Here is a 20,486-nt window from a genome sequence, read left to right on the forward strand (position 1 = left end):
CTCCCAGTATCAGGGTCTTTTCCAATGAGTCAACTCTTCGAATGAGGTGGACAAAGTATTGGAGTTTCAGCTTCATCATAACTCTTACCAATGAACACCCAGGACTTATCTCCTTTAGGATGGAATGGTTGGATCTCCTTGCAGTCCAAGGGACTCTCAAGAGTCTTCTTCAACACCACAGTTCAAAAGCATCAATTTTTCAGCACTCAGCTTTCTTCACAGTCCAACTCTCACATCCATACATGACCACTGGAAAAACCATAGTCTTGACTAGACGGACCTATGTTGGCAAAGTAATGTCTCTGTTTTTTAATATGCTATCTAGGGTTGGTCATCACTTTCCTTCCAAGGAGTAAGTGTCTTTTAATTTCATGGCTGCAGTCACCATCTGCAGTGACCTTGGAGCCCAAAAAATAAAGTCTGACACTGTTTCCACTGTCTCTCCATCTATTTCCCATGAGGTAATGGGACCAGATGCCATGATCTTAGTTTTCTGAATGTTAAGCTTTAAGCTAACTTTTTCACTCTCCTCTTTCACTTTCATCAAGAGGCTTTTTAGTTCCTCTTCACTTTCTGCCATAAGGGTGGTATCTGCCTATCTGGGGTTATTGATATTTCTCCCGGCAATCTTGATTCCAGCCTGTGCTTCTTCCAGCCCAGCGTTTCTCATGATGTACTCTGCATAGAAATTAAATAAGCAGGGTGACAATATACAGCCTTGACGTACTACTTTTCCTATTTGGAACCAGTCTTTTGTTCCATGTCCAGTTCTAACTGTTGCTTCCTGACTTGCATACAGGTTTCTCAAGAGGCAGATCAGGTGGTTTGGTATTCCCATCTCTTTCAGAATTTGCCACAGTTTATTGTGATCCACACAGTCGAAGGCTTTGGCATAGTCAATAAAGCAGAAATAGATGTTTTTTTGGAACTCTCTTGCTTTTTTGATGATCCAGCGGATATTGGCAATTTGATCTCTGGTTCCTCTACCTTTTCTAAAACCATCTTGAACATCTGGAAGTTCCTGGTTCACGTATTGCTGAAGCCTGGCTTGGAGAATTTTGAGCATTACTTTACCTGCATGTGAGATGAGTGCAATTGTGCAGTAGTTTGAGCATTCTTTGGGATTGCCTTTCTTAGGGATTGGAATGAAAACTGACGCTTTCCAGTCCTGTGGCCACTGCTGAGTGTTCCAAATTTGCTGGCATACTGAGCGCAGCACTTTCACAGCATCATCTTTCAGGATTTGAAATAGCTCAACTGGAATTCCATCACCTCCACTAGCTTTGTTCATAGTGATGCTTTCTAAGGCCCACTTGACTTCACATTCCAGGATGTCTGGCTCTAGGTGAGTGATCACACCATTGTGATTATCTGGGTTGTGAAGATCTTTTTTGTACAGTTCTTCTGTGTATTCTTGCCACCTCTTCTTAATATCTTCTGCTTCTGTTAGGTTCATACCATTTCTGTCCTTTATTGAGCCCAACTTTGCATGGAATATTCCCTTGGTATCTCTAATTTTCTTGAAGACATCTCTAGTATTTCCCATTCTATTGCTTTCCTCTATTTCTTTGCATTGATCTCTGAGGAAGGCTTTTTTATCTCTACTGGCTATTCTTTGGAACTCTGCATTCGAATGGGCATATCTTTCCTTTTCTCCTTTGCTTTTTACCTTCTCTTCTTTTCACAGCCATTTGTAAGCCTCCTCAGAAAACCATTTTGCCTTTTTGCATTTCTTTTCTGTGGGGAAGGTCTTGATCCCTGTCTCCTGTACAATGTCACGAACCTCCGTTCATAGTTCATCAGGCTCTCTATCAGATCTAGTCCCTTAAATCTATTTCTCACTTCCACTGTATAGTCATAAGGGATTTGATTTAGGTCATACCTGAATGGTCTAGTGGTTATCCCTACTTTCTTCAGTTTAAGTCTGAATTTGGCAATAAGGAGTTCATGGTCTGAGCCACAGTCAGCTCCCAGTCTTGTTTTTGCTGACTGTATAGAGCTTCTCCATCTTTGGCTGCAAAGAATATAATCAACCTGATTTCAGTGTTGACCATCTGGGTAATGTCCAGCCACTAAAAGGAACGAAATTGGATCATCTGTAGAGATGTGGATGAACCTAGACACTGCCATTCAGAGTGAAGTAAGTCAGAAAGAGAAAAATATTGTATATTAACACATATATGTGGAATCTAAAAATGAGGTACTAAGGAGCCTATTTGCAGGGCAGGAATCAGAAGCACAAAAATAGAGAATGGTGATGTCGATGCAGTGGGGGAAAGGAAGGGTGGGGTGAATTAGAGATTAGGATAGATATATGTTCACCACTATGTGTAGAATAGACAGACAGTGGGAAACTTCTGCATGAGGCAGATAACCCAACTCAGGGCTCTGCAGTGACCTGGATGGGTGGGACTAGGGTGGGGAAGGGAGGTCCAGTATGGAGGGGATATATTTATAAACATAGCTGATTCCCTTTGTTGTACAGCAGAATCTAACACAACATTGTAAAACAAGTATACTCCAATTTTTTGAGAGACATTGTTTGACTTTAAAGAGAAGTTTTGAGGATAGGCTAAGATGGAAATAGGGTTTTCCTAGCTATTCACACTTCCTAGTAATCATTTCAGATCAGTTCAGTCTCTCAGTCGTGTCCAACTCTTTGCGACCCCATGAACCGCAGCACACCGGGCCTCCCTGTTCATCAGCAACTCCTGGAGTCCACCCAAACTCATGTCAATTGAGTCAATGATGCTATCCAACCATCTCATCCTCTGTCATCCCCTTCTCCTCCCACCCTCAAGCTTTCCCAGCATCCGGATCTTTTCCAATGAGTCAGCTCTTCACATCAGGTGGCCAAAGTATTGGAGTTTCAGCTTCAACATCAGTTCTTCCAGTGAACACCCAGGACTGATCTCCTTTAGGATGGGCTGGTTGGATCTCCTTGCAGTCCAAGGGACTCTCAAGAGTCTTCTCCAACACCAAAGGTCAAAAGCATCAATTCTTCAGTGCTCAGCTTTCTTAATAGTCCAACTCTCACATCCATACATGACTACTGGAAAAACCATAGCCTTGACTAGATGGACCTTTGTTGGCAAAGTAATGTCTCTGCTTTTTAATATGCTATCTAGGTTGGTCATAACTTTCCTTCCAAGGAGGAAATATCTTTCAATTTCATGGCTGAAATCGCCATCTGCAGTGATTTTGGAGCCCAGAAAAATAAAGTAAGCCACTGTTTCCACTCTTTCCCCATCTATCTGCCATGAAGTGATGGGACCAGATGCCATGATCTTAATTTTCTGAACATTGAGTTTTAAGCCAACTTTTTCACTCTCCTCTTACAATTTCATCAAGAGGCTCCTTAGTTCTTCTTCACTTTCTGCTATAAGGGAGGTATCATCTGCATATCTGAGGTTATTGATATTTCTCCCAGCAATCTTGATTCCAGCTTGTGCTTCCTCAAGCCTAGCATTTCTCATGATATACTCTGCATATAAGGTAAATAATCAGGGTGACAATATATAGCTTTGACACACACCTTTTCCTATTTGGAACCAGTCTGTTGTTCCATGTCCAGTTCTAACTGTTGCTTCCTGAGCCAGGCTTCAGCAATATGTGAACTTCCAGATGTTCAAACTGGTTTTAGAAAAGGCAGAGGAACCAGAGATCAAATTGCCAACATCCGATGGATCATCAAAAAAGCAAAAGAGTTCCAGAAAAACATCTATTTCTGCTTTATTGACTATGCCAAAGCCTTTGACTGTGTAGATCACAATAAACTGTGGAAAATTCCTAGTAATAAATGAATATATTTGGACAATTCTGGATATTCTTTTTGCAGAGTAACATGCTCTTAAGCTTCTGGATGTAGTAAGAATAGCATATCACAGGTTTACCACATTTGAAACCAGTCATTACATATCTGCTAATAGTTTTTAAGTTTGAAATCCTACCTGTTGTGTAAAATTATTTAAAAACATACAGAAAAAATATGACTTATTTTTAGCTTGATGACAAATTTGCATAAATAAATCACACTGGGCATTCAGGTATTTATATTCATATCCTGCACTTTACTACAAACTGGATATGGGAATCAGGTAGGGGCCTGAGAGGTTAGAAATTTGAGGCACGAAAAACAATGAATTTGTGATTTAACCTGGACAGTCAAGGGTGAAATTAAATAGATTACAGAAGTGCTTTTCCAAGGTACAGTCATCATCAGCTAACCTGTCTTTCCTGTGGCAGACAGATTATCCATAGACCGTAGAGAACAGGATCACCTAGCCCCCAAATTGCTTTCTAGTTTTCACTTTGATCTCCACGTGTATATGTGCATACCTAATACATCCTGGCTGTTTCATTCAAATTTACTTTTTTTCTGAATATACTTACAATTAAAAATACTTTGTGCATTTCAAAACTAATTATAGTTTCACAAGGACATCATTTCAAAGCAAACACTGTTGTGAACAATGTTATTAATAGATTATTTTTATGTATCTGACTAACGTCTCTACATTAATGTTGTCTCAATTTTTTTAACCACTTATGTTTTGATTCAGAATAAATAAAATTTATTCATTTATTTGGGCATGAAAATATCTTATGTGGCGTTTTGGAACCTGCTAAAAGAATAAAGCTGAGTTAAAATCATCCTTTAAAGGGGTCTGACTGGGAGGAACTGTACCTGCACCTTTACTCCTGGGCTGTTTCTGTTGCTAAGGATGTAATGAGAACAGAGACTTCTGAGTGCACTCCTGGAGAGATGGTCAATGAGAGATTGCAGCTGGGCTGACTGTAGTTCAGACAAATTCAACAAACATTCTTTAACGATCCACTCTGGTTGAATTCTGAGGTTACTAAGATAAATATGACACAGACTTGGTCTGAAGGAGCTCTCATTAGAGAAAGAAAAATTACTAACATATTTTTATGAAGTAGTTTTTTCCAGTGGACTACAGTGTATATTGGTAGCTCAGCTGGTAAAGTATCCACCTGCAATGCAGGAGACCCCGGTTTGATTCCTCAGTTGGGAAGGTCCCTGGAGAAGGGACAGGCTACTCACTCCACTATTCTTAAGCATCGCTGATGGCTCAGACAATAAAGAACCCACCTACAATGTGGGAGACCTGGGTTTGACCCCTGGGTTGGGAAGATCCCTTGGAGGAGGGCATGGCAGCCCACTCCAGTATTCTTGCCTGGAGAATACCCATGGACAGAGAAGTTTGGTGGGCTACATTCCATGGGGTCATGAAGAGTTGAACACAACTGAGTAACTAAGCACAGCCCAGTGTATACTGAGGGCTTCCCAGGTGGCATTAGTGGTAAAGAACCCACCTGCTAATGCAAGAGATGTAAGATATGTGGGTTCGATCCCTGGGTTGGGAAGATCCCATGGAGGATGGCATGGTGACCTACTCTAGTATTCTTACCTAGAGAATCCCATGGACAGAGAAGCTTGGTGGGCTACAGTTCATGGGTTCACAAAGAGTTAGACACCACTGAAATGATTTGACATGCTTACACAGTGTATATTGAAGGAATGCAAAGAAGATGCATTTAGTTTAGACCAACAAGGAAGATTTTCTAGAAGAGGTGATGCTTTGCCAGGTTCTTGGAAGAGAAATAAAAGTTAACCAAGGGAAGAAGAGGAGGAAGGGAATTTCAGCAGATGTCACAGCAAACATAAATTTGGTTTGCTATGGCTACAAAATGAGCAAAGAAGAGTGGAAAGGGTAAGGGAGGTAGGGCTGGAATATGGAGACTCATACTTGACTTACCTGAGCAGAAAAAGTCTATACATAAATATAATAGTAACCAAATGATGAGTGGTTGTTGTATATGTATACCCAAGTTTCTCCATCATTCATTTCCCTTTATCCTGCCTGCCTATAAAGTTATTGATTAAATATCTATTCCTCTACCAATACTTAAATGAAAATTCACTGCACTTTTTCTCTACTTTGCAGCTATGAGGATTTTAACTGAGGCAGTAACCCTATATATAAATATTATATGTACATTTAGATTGTTGTTTAGTTGCTAAGTCATGTCCAGCTGTTCTGTGACACTGGGCTCACCATGCTCCTCCATCCATGGGGTTCTCCAGGAAAGAATACTGGAGTGGGTTGCCGTTTCCTTCTCCGTGGATCTTCCTGACTCAAGGATTGAGCCTGTGTCTCCTACATTGGCAGGCAGATTCTTTATCATTGAGTCACTGTGTGTGTGTGTGTGTATGTCTGTGTGTGTGTGTGTAAGTGAGGGAGGCAGGGAGAGGGAGGAGGAAGAGAGAGGGAAAGAAGGAGAGTGGGAAGAAGTAAAATAGTATTGAATAGTAACTACTCTTTGAAATACAAATGGAAGGCATGATTCATAATCCAGGAATTGCTTCTTGTAAGAATTGGTCGTGTTTCATTTATTCTTTCCACAAATTGCCTCTGCCTTTTTGTGTATCCCATTTCTACTCACAGCAGGCATTGTCTCTAATTTAATCATTTGTGTTGTTGATGATCATATTAAACAACTGACTTACATAGACAACATTGTGCCATAATTTTGTGGTTGTTTATGAGTTTTTCCTTTATCTGACCCCTTATCATCCCCACCTGAGATCTGTGAAGAAAGGAGTTGTTGATTTTTAATTCCCATATTCAGCACATAGTAAGCTATCTACCAGTTTGACTGAATAATTTTTGTATTTACAGATGAATAAAAAGCTACATGAACAGATATGAGAACTCAGTAATAAAATTTAAATTTTCACTGGGATATAAGAAAGTTTTGGTGGAACAGGTGAAGTCTAATTTTATGAAGAATAACAGACTTGCCAGGCAGTAGAGGCAGAAATGACTTTAGGTAACAAAGCTGCCTTAATAATACAAGATGTAATCCTAGCAAGAGTAAGGGCTCTAAGGTGACTAAAGGGCATAGTGCTTAATAAGTAAACAATGTTGAGACTGTGACACCCTCTGAATGATATCCTAAAACATTTTTCTTCACTCCAAAGGAAACATAAGTGCTTTTGTGCAGAGAAGTGCCATTAATTCACCTTTGATTTGGGTGCACAAAAATTATTCTCATGAAATGAATGGATGAATGCAGGATGAGAACAAAGTTTCCAGGGGATTAATGAGGGAACCACTGTAAGAGTAGAGGTTGAAAACAGTGAGGAGTTGCACTATGTCAGGGGGTGTAAGAAGGAAAGGATGGAGTGTGGTGAGATATTTTAGATATAAAACCACTGTGACCTGAAACTCCTTGAATATTGACAAGGACAAAGAGAGAAAAACTGGAGATTTCAGATATTGTAAACTTTACATGAGAGAACACACATCTTACAATATAGAACAGTGCTTGCCAAAGCCCTTATTATTCACACCCATGTACATAATGGCAGAATTTTAATACATGGCATCCAGTCCCATCACTTCATGGCAAATAGATGGGGAAACAGTGGAAACAGTGGCTGACTTTATTTTTCTGGGCTCCAAAATCACCACAGATGGTGATTGCAGCCATGAAATTGAAAGATATTTCCTCCTTGGAAGGAAAGTTATGACCAACCTAGACATCATGTTAAAAAGCAGAGACATTACTTTTCCAACAAAGGTCCATTTAGTCAAGGCTATGGTTTTTCCAGTGGTCATGTATGGATGTGAGAGCTGGACTCTGAAGGAAGCTGAGCGCCAAAAAATTGATGCTTTTGAACTTTGGTGTTGGAGAAGACTCTTGAGAGTCTCTTGGACTGCAAGGAGATCCAACCAGTCCATCCTAAAGGAAATCAGTCCTGAGTGTTCACTGGAAGGGCGGATGTTGAAGCTGAAACTCCAATAATTTGGCCACCTGATGTGAAGCGCTGACTCATTGGAAAAGACCCTGATGCTGGGAAAGATTGAGGGCAGGAGGTGAAGGGGACAACAGAGGATGAGATGGTTGGATGGCATCACTGACTCCATGGACATGGGTTTGGGTGGACTCCGGGAGTTTGTGATGGACAGGGAGGCCTGGCGTGCTGCAGTTCATGAGGTCGCAAAGAGTCGGACACGACTGAGTGACAGAACTGAACTGAACTCTTGAAATCATCTTCCAAATAACACACCTGCTTGGATGACTTAAGCCAATTTATGTTTCAATCACTGGAACATTCCATATACATTTAACCGCATGACACAACCCTGTCAGGCTGGCCAAGTATCTCTTGCGAGAGCACTTTATGTCTCAGAAATATACTTTTGACATCCTTCAGGCGAAGCCTTCACATTTTAATTATCATGGATATTATAGTTCATGATACTATTTATATGTTCATTATCCACGCATTAACAGTTCTTGAAATAACAAATTAATCACTACTGATTGACAGGCAGTATTCTTAAGGTTTGTTCAACACAGAGATAATAGACAACTGATATGTAATTTTATTTACTTTTTCATAGGACACATAGGTGTATTGTATATTATATTCAATTTGATCTGCAATTTTTAAGATGTGAGTGACATACATTATCAAATTAACTTGTTCATACTGTGTTTGAATTATAAAAGTAAGGATTTTACATATTTCATTTCTGGAAATCGTTAGGTGTGATATATCTGTTATTGTACAATGCTATTTATATCTTTCAATCCTCACTAAATATACACATATATTCTTTCTTCCTTTCTTTCTTTTATTTTTCTGATCTGCTTCCATTGATGACTCTATACTTTTGACTACAGACTGGCAATATGAGGGTAAGATGACAAAAATAAAATCTCAAACCCCACAAACATTGCTTGTCTGTCTCTGTTTCATCCTCTTTAGAATATTATTAAAATTCTATTCACTCTTTTTAATTAGACCCTTTATCACAATTAAAGTCCAATTATGTTTGTTTCTGTTGTGAAGCTTTAATTACAATTTATCCTTGTTAATCATCCCTTTATGTCATTTCTTTGGGTTAAATTACCATCCCATTATCTCTGTCCTGAAAGACTTCCACTCTCCAGTGGTCTCTGCTGGTGTTTTCGAAGTATGGTTTGAACCATGTCATGGTCTATAAAGTGTCTTTGTTGCAATGTGGTAAGGAATCTGTGTAGTTCTTATGAACACTTTTTTTTTAATTAAAAAATTATTAACAGTAATGATGCATATTAATTTGATTATAGGATATTTATTTGTAAATGTCAGTACATATCACTGTGAATTTAATCTCAGGGTGAATGTCCCTGCAATAGCTACTTCTTACTTTGTCTTGTTTTCTCTTTAGATTGTAAACTAGCTCGAGGAGGACCACCAGCCACCATAGTTGCCATTGACGAAGAGAGTCGGAATGGTGAGTGAGATTTCTCTTTTAAAAGTGACCAAATCTAACAGGGATTTCTCATTTCAAACATATTTTTGATATATGTGGAAGCACTAAATGAAAGCCCCAAAGCAAATTCACTAACAGTTCTCTTTTAATTTCTTCCCTGTATGACTTTAATTTACACCATTCCCTGGAAATGCTTGGATTATATTATGAGAGACTCAGTGAATAGAAATGTTTAGTTTTGATTGCAGAGAAGTCACTTGATTCAGGATAAGTCCAAGAAGACATCTAGATACTGGCTAGAGCTTTTCTTTGTCAATAGGTAGATTCAGCTATCACATATACTGTTACCTAGTGCATTCCTCCAAAAGAAGTGAACCACAAGGTAAACTCTGCACTGTTAATTTCAATTTGCTACACTCTGGTTAGGATTAAGATCCATAGCCTATCATTAGGCATGGTGATTTAAGAAGTTACTGAGAAAACTGAAAAAGTTCTTGATAACAGAGAACCCAACAAAAGGTCTAGAACAGAGGAGAAAGTCTGACTTTTCACTCAGTCTGTCTGCCATAAGTAACATCTAATTCTTAATCTATATTAAGCACTCCAGCAATATAATTTTCTTTATCAAAACAAAAATTAGCACTTTTGTTCCCCAACACTCTCTTGGTCTCTCTAAACTTTACAAATAGTTAAAGATGCTACTCCTCTATTAGGTAAAAGTAAAATGGAAATCTCTTGAGTCTTGGTTTCTATTGCAAACTCTTCTAAATATGAGAATGTCCTTTAGCTCATTTTGTCTATTGATTCTGCAACAGACCTTCCACTATGTTTAATTTGTACTTTTATTTTACCATGTTGATGTCTTTTTAAAAAACAATGGCAAGTGGCTTATTAGAAAATGACTTTTCACTGCAATTCAACCTATATGTATCTTGAAAATTTCTATAGTATACATAATACCTGTATTGGTGTACTTAATCATAGATTTATTATGCTGTATTAGAAATATTTCTTTTCTTTCTTAGTAGAATCTGTATAAACATTTTAAATTCTTAAACATCTTTCACATCCTTTGGAATCAGCCAAAAAATGTCCACAATTCTCCTGGCCTCTGTTTAAACAAATTTAAGTGTTTATACTAAATTTTAGAAATGTTTTTAAAATTACACAGGTTTGATAGTTTATTTTTAAAAATTCAGTACTTATTGATGTTGAAAACATGTGAAGTTAATGTATTACTAAGATGTATTTAAATAAATTAGAAATAAGTTCTGTATGTGTCCTCAGAAAAGAAAAAAAAGTATATATATAATTACTATACCAGAAAATGTATATTTCACATGTAGAATTATGATTTATCCTTAAATGCTTTTCTATGAACAAATCTGCTTTCTAAATGTATTATAGTAAGAAAATAAAAGTTTACTTTTTAAACAGAGACACAAAATTAATGTAATAGAAAACTAACCTGTATTTTCTCATTGTTCACCAGTTCTCTTAAACATATAAGCTGAGCTGAACTAAAGCATTAATTTTACTAAATGGCTGTTTCAACATAATTCTACACAGAGCTTATTTTGCCAACCAGATAATTATAGCCACAGTAATATTTTACCTCTCCTTGTGCTGATTAGATGCCACTTTTTGAAGGAGCTTAGGAACTCTACAAAGATGTTGTCATAGCAGTGCTGCATGGCAGCATGTGGTGAAAGTTCAATATTTATATTTTAGAAGAATGTGACATGATGTAGTGGTGTAATGTTTTGCTCTTTAATTGGCATGTTTTGTAGAACCTGCCAACTACTCAAAAAGCTGCCAAAGTTTTTTGAGTGTCATCACAAGGAGTATAAATACCAATCTAGAGATTAAATGTATTACATTTTTGTTTCACATTAAATTTCTAAAAATACGGTGATCAAATGAAACTCTGCCAGATATTATAATGTAATGTGTAATCATACTTGCCTTAGAAGTCTAAAGGAAACAATGCATTAAAGTGTTTTCTTATTTTTCTTTAGACAAATCTGAGAAATTTCCCAAAAGGACAGTTAATTCTAGTCCTTCTCTTAAACTCTTAGTTTTTTTTTTTTTCATGAAACTTTTTAATTGGCAGTAACAAAACATGAGGGTATCCTATTTTACTAGTGTAATAAGCACCTATTTTTAAAGGTTCTGGGCCTCTTAAAAGTAATGCATAGCAAATCCTTCATTAAGTCAAACTAGTAAGTTTGTGTGTCAATTTGTTCTTTGTTTACTTTATTGATGTTACTGCTAAACAATCTCCATTGTTAAATACATCCTCGAGTATAGCTTTTAAACAATTCAGGCCTTTTAAATTATATATTTAATTTTCTTATATAAGTCACCGCTGCTACTGCTAAGTCGCTTCAGTTGTGTCTGACTCTGTGCAACCACATAGATGGCAGCCCACCAGGCTCCCCCGTCCCTGAGATTCTCCAGGCAAGAACACTGGAGTGGGTTGCCATTCCCTTTTCCACTGCATGAAAGTGAAAAGTGAAAGTGAAGTCGCTCAGTCGTGTCTGACCTTTAGCGATCCCATGGACTGCAGCCCACCAGTCTCCTCCACCCATGAGATTTTCCAGGCAAGAGTACTGGAGTGATACAAGTCACTAAGATACATTTAAAGAATGTCCATTATTTGTTATATACATCTGCATATTTAAAAATTTTTATACTCTGTGGGAAATATTTCTTTTTTAAAATATGTATGTTAAATTTGTTTGCACATGTATATGTTTGAAATACTTAAAAATTTAATAGATAGAGATTCATAAACCTCTTTCTTACCCTAGGACCTGTTAGATTGTTCCCTTCCTTGGTCCTTGTCCTCAGCTGTATATTGATAACAGATTCATTTTCTCACCCTCAATCTGAAAAGTTCATTTTCATCAGAGCCACCAGAAAATCAAGCTTATGTGGTAAGGACCCAAAGTCAGCCCATTAAGAAAATCATATTGGCCCTTGATCACTGCCCGAAACCTCTAGAACTAGTATATAGGACATATTTAATGAGTAATTGCATTTAGAGGGGAGAATGTATAGTGAGAAACAGACTTAGAATATATTATTTGAAAATATCTAAATTTTTTTTCCAGAAAAGTTTATGTATACAGAAAAACCTGCACATGGACATGTACAGCAGTTTAATTCATAAATTTCCCAAATTTGGAAGCAAGCATGATGTCCTAGCAAGTAAACTATGGTGCATCCAGACAAATTCAAACTAAAATGAGCTTGATAGAAGCCATGAAAAGACATGAAAGTGATTTAAGTGCATATTACTAAGTGAAAAAAGCCAACCCAAAAAAAAAAAGCAGGGACTGTATGATTTCAACTATGGCATTTTGGAAAAGGTTAAAAATAAAAATGAAACAAATAAAAAGATTACTAGTTTCTAAAAGTAAGTAGGAGAAAGATAGGCAGAGCAAAAAGGAATTTTAGGGCAATGAAAACACTGCATTATATTTTAATGATGGATATATGTCATTATATATTTGTCCAAACCAATAGAATGCACAACACAAAAAGGAAATCAAAGGTAAACTGTGGACTTTGGGTGATTATGATGTGCTAATGTAGGTTCATCCTTGGTTAAAAAAATTGTACCATTCTAGTGAGTGATGTTGATAAAGCAGAACACTACACATGTGCAGGGTAAAGGGTATATGGAAAAATATACTCTCTCTGTACTTCCCATTGTGAAATTAGAACACTGCTCTAAAAAAAAAACTTTAAAAATATTTCTAGAAATACACTTTTAGGTTCACTGGACTCTGAATTGCCTAATGGCATTGAGTCCTTACTGGAAGGAGAAAGGCCAGGAACAGTTACACTAAAACTATTTAAATTTGCCTCTGGGTGCCAGCCAAGTCAGGGTCTTGGATGCTTTACAACAACTATGGAATGACATTCAAACAAACTTTGGAACAACTGGCTCAGGCTAACTCTCAGAAACTGGATAAATATACATAAGCAGTGCTGAGTTAAGGGGACAAGAAAACAATTTGAAATCATGGTTTGAATACAACACTATGACTGTACAAAAGTAGACAGGTTCAGAAGCAAAAGGATATCACTAAGTAAGTGAGAGATTTAGGAGGCAAATCTGTAAGTGTCTTTTATGGATTTGCAGTTAAAATATTGTGGACTCACAGGTAATTTGGGAAATGAAAGATAATGGAATGTATTCACATTATGAAGGGACCCATCAACAGAGGATGCCGCAGCTGATTTAATGAGAGTGTTTCCTAGTCCTTGTCAGGGTACATTTCAAAACCAAGTATAAGCTGGGTTGAGTATTACAGACCTTCCTGTGCTTCTAGGGAGGTAGGGGAGGTTATAGAAAGGAACAATGAATTCAATTGCTCACTCCTTCTGTGGAGATTCTCTGGCCCAAGCATGTAGCTTGGGGAGGGAAAGGAGGTTGGCTCTTCATTAGAAACAATTACGTTATTGAGGGGCATTTGCAAGTTGCTTGGTGTCGTGTTTTTCTTTCCATTGTCAAAAATCACTAAGCTTGGAAGAGCAGAAGATTAAATGTTTATGCTGATGTTCTTCTTTCCTTATAGTTACCAATTTCATATCTTTGGGTTATAGCAAAGGAGTTTGCCAAACTCTGCCTCGCATACCTCCAAAGGGTTGCAAGTAGAGTTTCACATATTCCTAGTAAAATAGATCTTGCATTCATGGAAAGATAAGTTTTGAAGAACCAATGTTTGTTTATGAATATTCCCAAGGTTTAAACAAAGTGTGATGTCATTTATATGTGTGTGTGTGTGTGTTCAGAACCATCTCTTTTTGCCAATGTTATCTTCACTCTTCTCTTTTTTTTCTCTAAAGAGAGCAAGGTCTAATCTGGCAGAAAAAAATCACAACAACAACTAGAGTGGAAGGATACTAAACTGTATGAAGTAACTCAGAGTAGAAAATGATGAGAACCGGAGATGAGAGATGACATAAGATGTTGGGAAGAGAGGGAACGGAGGAACCAACCTAGCAAGTTATCAGGCAGTCTGGATGACTGTTCTGTTGGGCTAAAGTCAAAGAGGGTGAAGATGCCACCAAGAGGTTAAAGGTGCTAGAAATTATACAGTAAGTGAAAAAAGGTTTCAATAGAGTTGCCACAGACAGAATCCTTGGCTCATATAAATGTTTTGGAGACTTGTTAGTAAAGATTGAAACACTTATCTGGGTCTGTCTTTAGTTCATGTTTCTTTTGATGTGTCGAGACAAGGATACAGCTTAAGATGTTTCCAGATTTAATTTCCTCTCTGTTCTATAACTATTTTAGTTATTTCAAGTATGAAATATAACAAAGTGTTGCCAACATAAGTTATATATTAAATAAAACCTGACATATAGGATACATTCTTAGATATTAAGCTTTTGAAAAATTGTAGAGTTTTACTCATGAAAATAAAAGGGAGAGAGGGATCTAGTACATATGTCCTATGGGAGGGGTTGTTTTAAGGGTTTGGTTTTAAACAGCTTGTAAAGGCACTTTTATCCTACTTCTATTCTGTGTTGTTGTCTTATAGCTACAGTAAACAGCATTAGTTTCCTTGATGGTTTTCACCAACAAACCCTAGAATTCTATTTGAAATATGGAAAAGTTAAAAATAAGTATGTATTCTGCTTCATAAATCTTTATGAAACATAGCAACTCTAACAATAGAAATTATACACATTATATGAAGGTAAATTAATGGATGACTGTAAAAACTTTTGAAGGATTAATAACTAATATTGTGTACAGGGTTATACATGATCATCAGTGTTGACATCAAGCAAATGATCTTTAGCACAACATGACAGTTTTGTTTTTCTGGAGAAATAGAGAAAAATGTTTTCCTATTGTTTTGTAATTCTATAACATCCAGACTTGCTCCTTAACTGCCGAAATATTAAATCTTTTTATAAGACATTAATGTTCTTCTGGCTAGATTGCTGTGGATGTTGCATAGCCTCAAAATCATAATTACAAATGTCGTTGTTATTCTATTATTTATTTCTCCCAATCATCATCAAGTCATTCTGAGTTCTTTCTAGTGAAATGAATACACAATGAAGAAATGTATTTTTTATAAATTATGAAGGAGTTAAATGAAACTATCCTAAATACATTTGTAAATATTAGACAAAAATGATGTAAAAATTCATGTCTTTCCTCACTTATTTTAATCCTCTTGTTACAGTGACTAAGACAATTGTCCTAGTAGAAAACAATTTGGCTCTGCTCATTACTGCTGGAGCTACACACACAACAATGCATTCTGCTTTTGTTCATTTGTGCTAAAGTATTATTTTCTAAAAGGTCAGCAGTTGCAGACTTCTGAATATATAACTGTGAAATAAGTTGAAAACTTTCTAAGCATTAAGGAAATAGATAACTTGATAAGTAACAAGCTAACACACATTAGCATTTAATCATATTTCTTTTATGATATTTCTTTTCTCATTTGTTGACTCTGTAGCACCCAATATGCAATGCTATTGCTGGACCTAGTGAAATGACACTAAAACAAGGGACAGGGGAAGTACACAAAACAGACAGAGGTCAAAAAGGCTGGCAAGCTAGTGTTTTATACAAGGAAAACAATTCTATTCAAGTTAGTGACCCTCGTTTATGTTTAAGTTTCAGAATGCTAATGTTAAAGATGATGAAAAAATTAAGTTATGTGGGGTAACCCTTGGTTTCTAAGGCAAACATTTTAGAAAAAAAGCATTCTAATATTTTGCATTTTCTCTGAATCCTTTATTTTAATCTCACATCTAACAAATAAATTTGAATTATATAGAATTAAATTACATCACACACACATATACAGTCCCAAATGATGCTGTTATAATGGACCACTTTTCTATAGAGAGAATATCTAAATCCTAAGTTACTAGGGCAAACAATTGAAGCTAGCATTGATTTAATTTGCTTAGACTGTTAGAAGATGGGCCATGGGTCTTGCTGGCAACAAGAATGGGACTGTGTGACACAAGGAGGGAAGATCTACTGAGTTCTCTCCATTTGTACCCATGTAGAAAAACCTTCAGTCATTTTCAAAATTGGAAGTTGTGTGTTAAAGATGTCATTCTAATTTAAATTTTGATTTTTTATTAGCCAAACAAAACACATCTGTGTGGTTCATATCACCTGTAAACCACCAGTATTTTGACTCCTAAATTAGGCAACTAAGATGACAGAGGTGCATGGGGGAGGGGACATCAATGAGATTTTTTTTTTTCATTTATTTTTATTAGTTGGAGGCCAATCACTTTACAATATTGTAGTGGCTTTTGTCATACACTGACATGAATCAGCCATGGATCTATATGTATTCCCCATCCCGATCCCCCCTCCCACCTCCCTCTCCACCCGATCCCTCTGGGTCTTCCCAGTGCACCAGGCCCGAGCACTTGTCTCATGCATCCCACCTGGGCTGGTGATCTGTTTCACCATAGATAATATACATGTTTCGATGCTGTTCTCTCGAAACATCCCACCCTCGCCTTCTCCCACAGAGTCCATGAAACTGGAGCCCATTATACAGAGTGAAGTAAGCCAGAAAGATAGACCATTACAGTATACTAACACATATATATGGAATTTAGAAAGATGGTAATGATAACCCTATATGCAAAACAGAAAGAGAGACACAGATGTACAGAACAGACTTTTGGACTCAATGAGATATTTTTTATGGAAGGGAGTGAAGGGACTTGGTTTTGAGCTTTCTGTGCATAACTAGCACACTGTTAGCTCTTATGTTGTGTGATTTTAATTTAGCTGAGGAGTGAGTCTCTGATGGAGATCTAGGAACTTGGGGATGGGAGAGGCACCTAAGTTCGGTTACTGGTTTTAGCATCAAGCTCCCAGAGGTTCTGTCTACCACTTCTCTTCCTTGTGCAGTCTTTCAGATTCCACCATTACCTTGCTCCTAAAGAATTTTTCAAATTCCTGTTTGTCATGCACGATTCTTTCACTTCTGTTTCTCATGATCAAATGTTGGCCACTAGATTATTGATCTTTGTTGTGGGTCAATGGGGTATGACTCTTCTGTTAGAACACTGGAAATATGAAAAGGATCACTTCTGTTACTTTTGACTATAGTAGTCAACAATATAAAGGTTCTTAGTAATTGCTGGATGAGAACAGTCACCCCCAGATGATTTGAAACATCCTTGGAGTTAAAATACCTCCTACAGAAGTTTTCAAAACAAATGTTCAAATGCCACATATTTACACCTGGAAATGTAACAAAATTCAATTAAATATGCTTAAGAGTGTCATGTGGATTAATGAATATAAAAGTACTTAGTATCTCTTCACCTATTGCTATTTCATGAAACTGAAGGATGCACTAAAACTAGATTTTATATTCATATCAGATGGTACAATTTAAGCAAATAATACAAAATATATTAATAGATATTAATACTTATTCCTTAGAATAAAAATTAATCTCCTAATTGTACTCAGTAATAAAAGGTTTGGGGAATCAAAGCTATGCACCATTAAAGTAAATTCAGCTTGGTTAAAATACTAATGGGTTTACTTAAATAAAATGTGGAGATATAATATATTAAAGCATTCCTTTTAGCCTATCCAAACCACTTGCCACTGGTTACCAAAGGCAAGGTGTTTGCTTGTTTGTTTTTTAATCAGTCCTCATTTTTGCTTTCTAGATTCTGAGTTTTGTTTAACAGTAACTCTTAGTTCAAGGCTCAAGTACTGGCTGCTTAGCACAGAACTCTCCTATTCACTCAGGGCACCTCAGAAACAAAGTTTTTCTTTTCATTATAAGAACATTAAACAATCTCCTTTTGCTTGTTCTTGCTTCTGCTGGTATTTGTCTCCTTGCTTGCTTGCTTCTGAAAGTTTACAAGTCTACAAACTGGGAATTTGAATTGTCAGACCTGTGTTTCATTGAGATTTCTTCTTAAAATGGTTTTGAGTAGAAAAGGGATAGCTCCTTATCTGGGTACACTAGAAAACTAGAAAACAAGCAAAATCAATCCCCTCCAGGTGGCAGAGGCAAGATCTCTAGGGGGAAAACAACAATAACAAAAAAAACAGAGCAGAGCAAGAGAACACAGAATGTTAGTCAAGTGGGGAGGCAGTGATGCTATTGTAGGTATTTATTTAAAGAGATAATATTTGAGCAAAGAGCCCTGAACAAAACTGACTAAAGATGTGAGCCATGCACTTAGCTAGGAAATTCACATTTCAGATGGAAAATTCAAATCCAAAGACTATGAGGATGAATTTTGCTGGTCAGTTTGTGTGCATTCATCATTTAGTCGTGTCCAATTCTTTGCAACCCCATGGTCTGTCTATGGAATTCTCCAGGCAAGAATACTGGAGTGGGTTGCCATTTCCTTCACCAGATGGAAATGATCTGGTCAGTTTAAGGTAGGGTTAAAAAAAAAATGCCTGGAAAAAATGATAACAAATGTAGTTGAAGTAGAGGAGATGGATATTGATTGAATATAAGGACACGCTTCAATCAAAACCACTTGATTGTGAAATGCAAGTGGCTAGAAGAAACCGCTAAGGATAATTCTTCCTGTCTCACTCAATATTCTAGTTTGCACATTTCATAATTTAAATAGGTAATTGTATCTGTATACATGTACAATCTAAGAAAATGTTACCCTTTAAAAGGTCTGTCTGCTAAAATACTAGAAAACATATTGATTCACTCAGTTTGGCTTGGTGGTATCACTGGCTCACTTAACACAGAGTAACCATTCCAAAGGTCAGTGTGAACATGATAGTTATTGTAAATATTGAAAATCTGAAAGTTTAATAGCGTGACACCATCAAAAGTATAACCAATGATCTTTGTTATATTACACTGTCTTCAAAACACCATTAATTTTTTAAAAAAGGGAAGATTCAGTGCTAATCCACATTTCAGAAAAATATTTGCAACTTGTAGTATTTGTAAATGTGTCACTTCACTTGATAACATGATCATCTTTATAGAAGCATGCTTTGGTGAAAATGTTGATTAATTGTACTTCGTTTTATCTTAATAATTTAGGACAGGCAGGATGTGGACCTTATTAGTAAGGGACTAGCATCCCATCACTCTGTACAGGGTTAGTTTACTATTTTTAAAAGTGTTTTTTTTTTGGGGGGGGGCAGGAGGATGTGAGGACTCAACAAAGAGCCAGACTAAAGATTATACATTAATTAAGAGAGTGATTAAATTAACAGAGTGGGTAATTTGGAAATTTGTCCCAAGTCCCAAGAAAATTTGTCCTAAGTGTTTAATATTTGTAGTGAATAAGCTTTGAGAACATTGTTCAAAGCAAAGCTTTTCCTTCTAATTTCGCATCACTAATGACCAGTTAATATCTCTACATTTCCATTATATAATAACTAGCAAGTATGAAGGTGAACATTTCATTTATATTATTTGCATATTCCTTCAACACTTTGAATCTGGAAGTCTCTCAAATGTTCCACAATAAATAGATTCTTGTCAGTTAATATTGTTTGTTTTTTTGAAACCTATTATATGTCCTTAAATAAAATTAGTTAGTTTGATTTTAGTTTGTTTCAAAATGTCAGTTAAGTCTCACAAAATATTTTCTCTGTACTTTCTCATTCTCTACCATAGGCTATATCTTGCTTTATTCATTCAGTTGAAACAAAGCATCTAAAAACTAACATCTAACTTTGAATAGACTAATAGCAATTGGAATTGAATAAACTATCTTCCCATATAATCCTGATTAAAAGGCTATCCTTGTGAATTTTTTGTTGGAAATTCCTATTTTGTACATAAACACTTTTATCATTGTAGACATTGATAGGACATTACATAAACACTCTTTGATTTTATATTTTAGAAAGCTTCAGAGGATTATCTTTTGTGCTTTGGTTTTATAAAAGCATGTTATTTAAATTTATATCTTTGAAGTATATTTTAAATATCACTGAATTCAACATGCTTCTCTAACTATAAATTTTTACACTTTGACTATTAGTTAAAATTAAGGCTTTAGGAAGATGGACCTTTATTCTATGACAGTTATTTAGAAATGGCACAAATATTCCTGACATGTGACAAATAACTTCTGTAAGCTATATTACATGTGTGACACATATAGCTGTATTTATATTAATAGTAGTTGAGAAAAGGAGAACCCATTGTAAATATACAGAGT

At 36.3% G+C, this 20,486-nt stretch overlaps 1 protein-coding gene across 7 annotated transcripts in view; it reads left to right on the plus strand.

The window, feature by feature from the left end:
- Window positions 1-20,486, plus strand: part of PCDH15 (protocadherin related 15) — a 1,725,758-nt gene that overhangs the window by 1,067,586 nt on the left and 637,686 nt on the right. For 5 of the 7 annotated variants that reach the window (XM_070470562.1, XM_070470566.1, XM_070470561.1 and 2 more), the window contains 2 exons: window positions 8,719-8,733; window positions 9,249-9,314. In XM_070470562.1, coding sequence (XP_070326663.1) covers window positions 8,719-8,733; window positions 9,249-9,314 — 81 coding nt within the window. The remainder of the gene's footprint in view (window positions 1-8,718; window positions 8,734-9,248; window positions 9,315-20,486) is intronic. The other 2 variants (XM_070470567.1, XM_070470563.1) reach the window with 1 other exon arrangement.

This window comes from Odocoileus virginianus, chromosome 7 (assembly GCF_023699985.2).
Source record: "Odocoileus virginianus isolate 20LAN1187 ecotype Illinois chromosome 7, Ovbor_1.2, whole genome shotgun sequence".
Taxonomy (NCBI): Eukaryota; Metazoa; Chordata; class Mammalia; order Artiodactyla; family Cervidae; genus Odocoileus; species Odocoileus virginianus.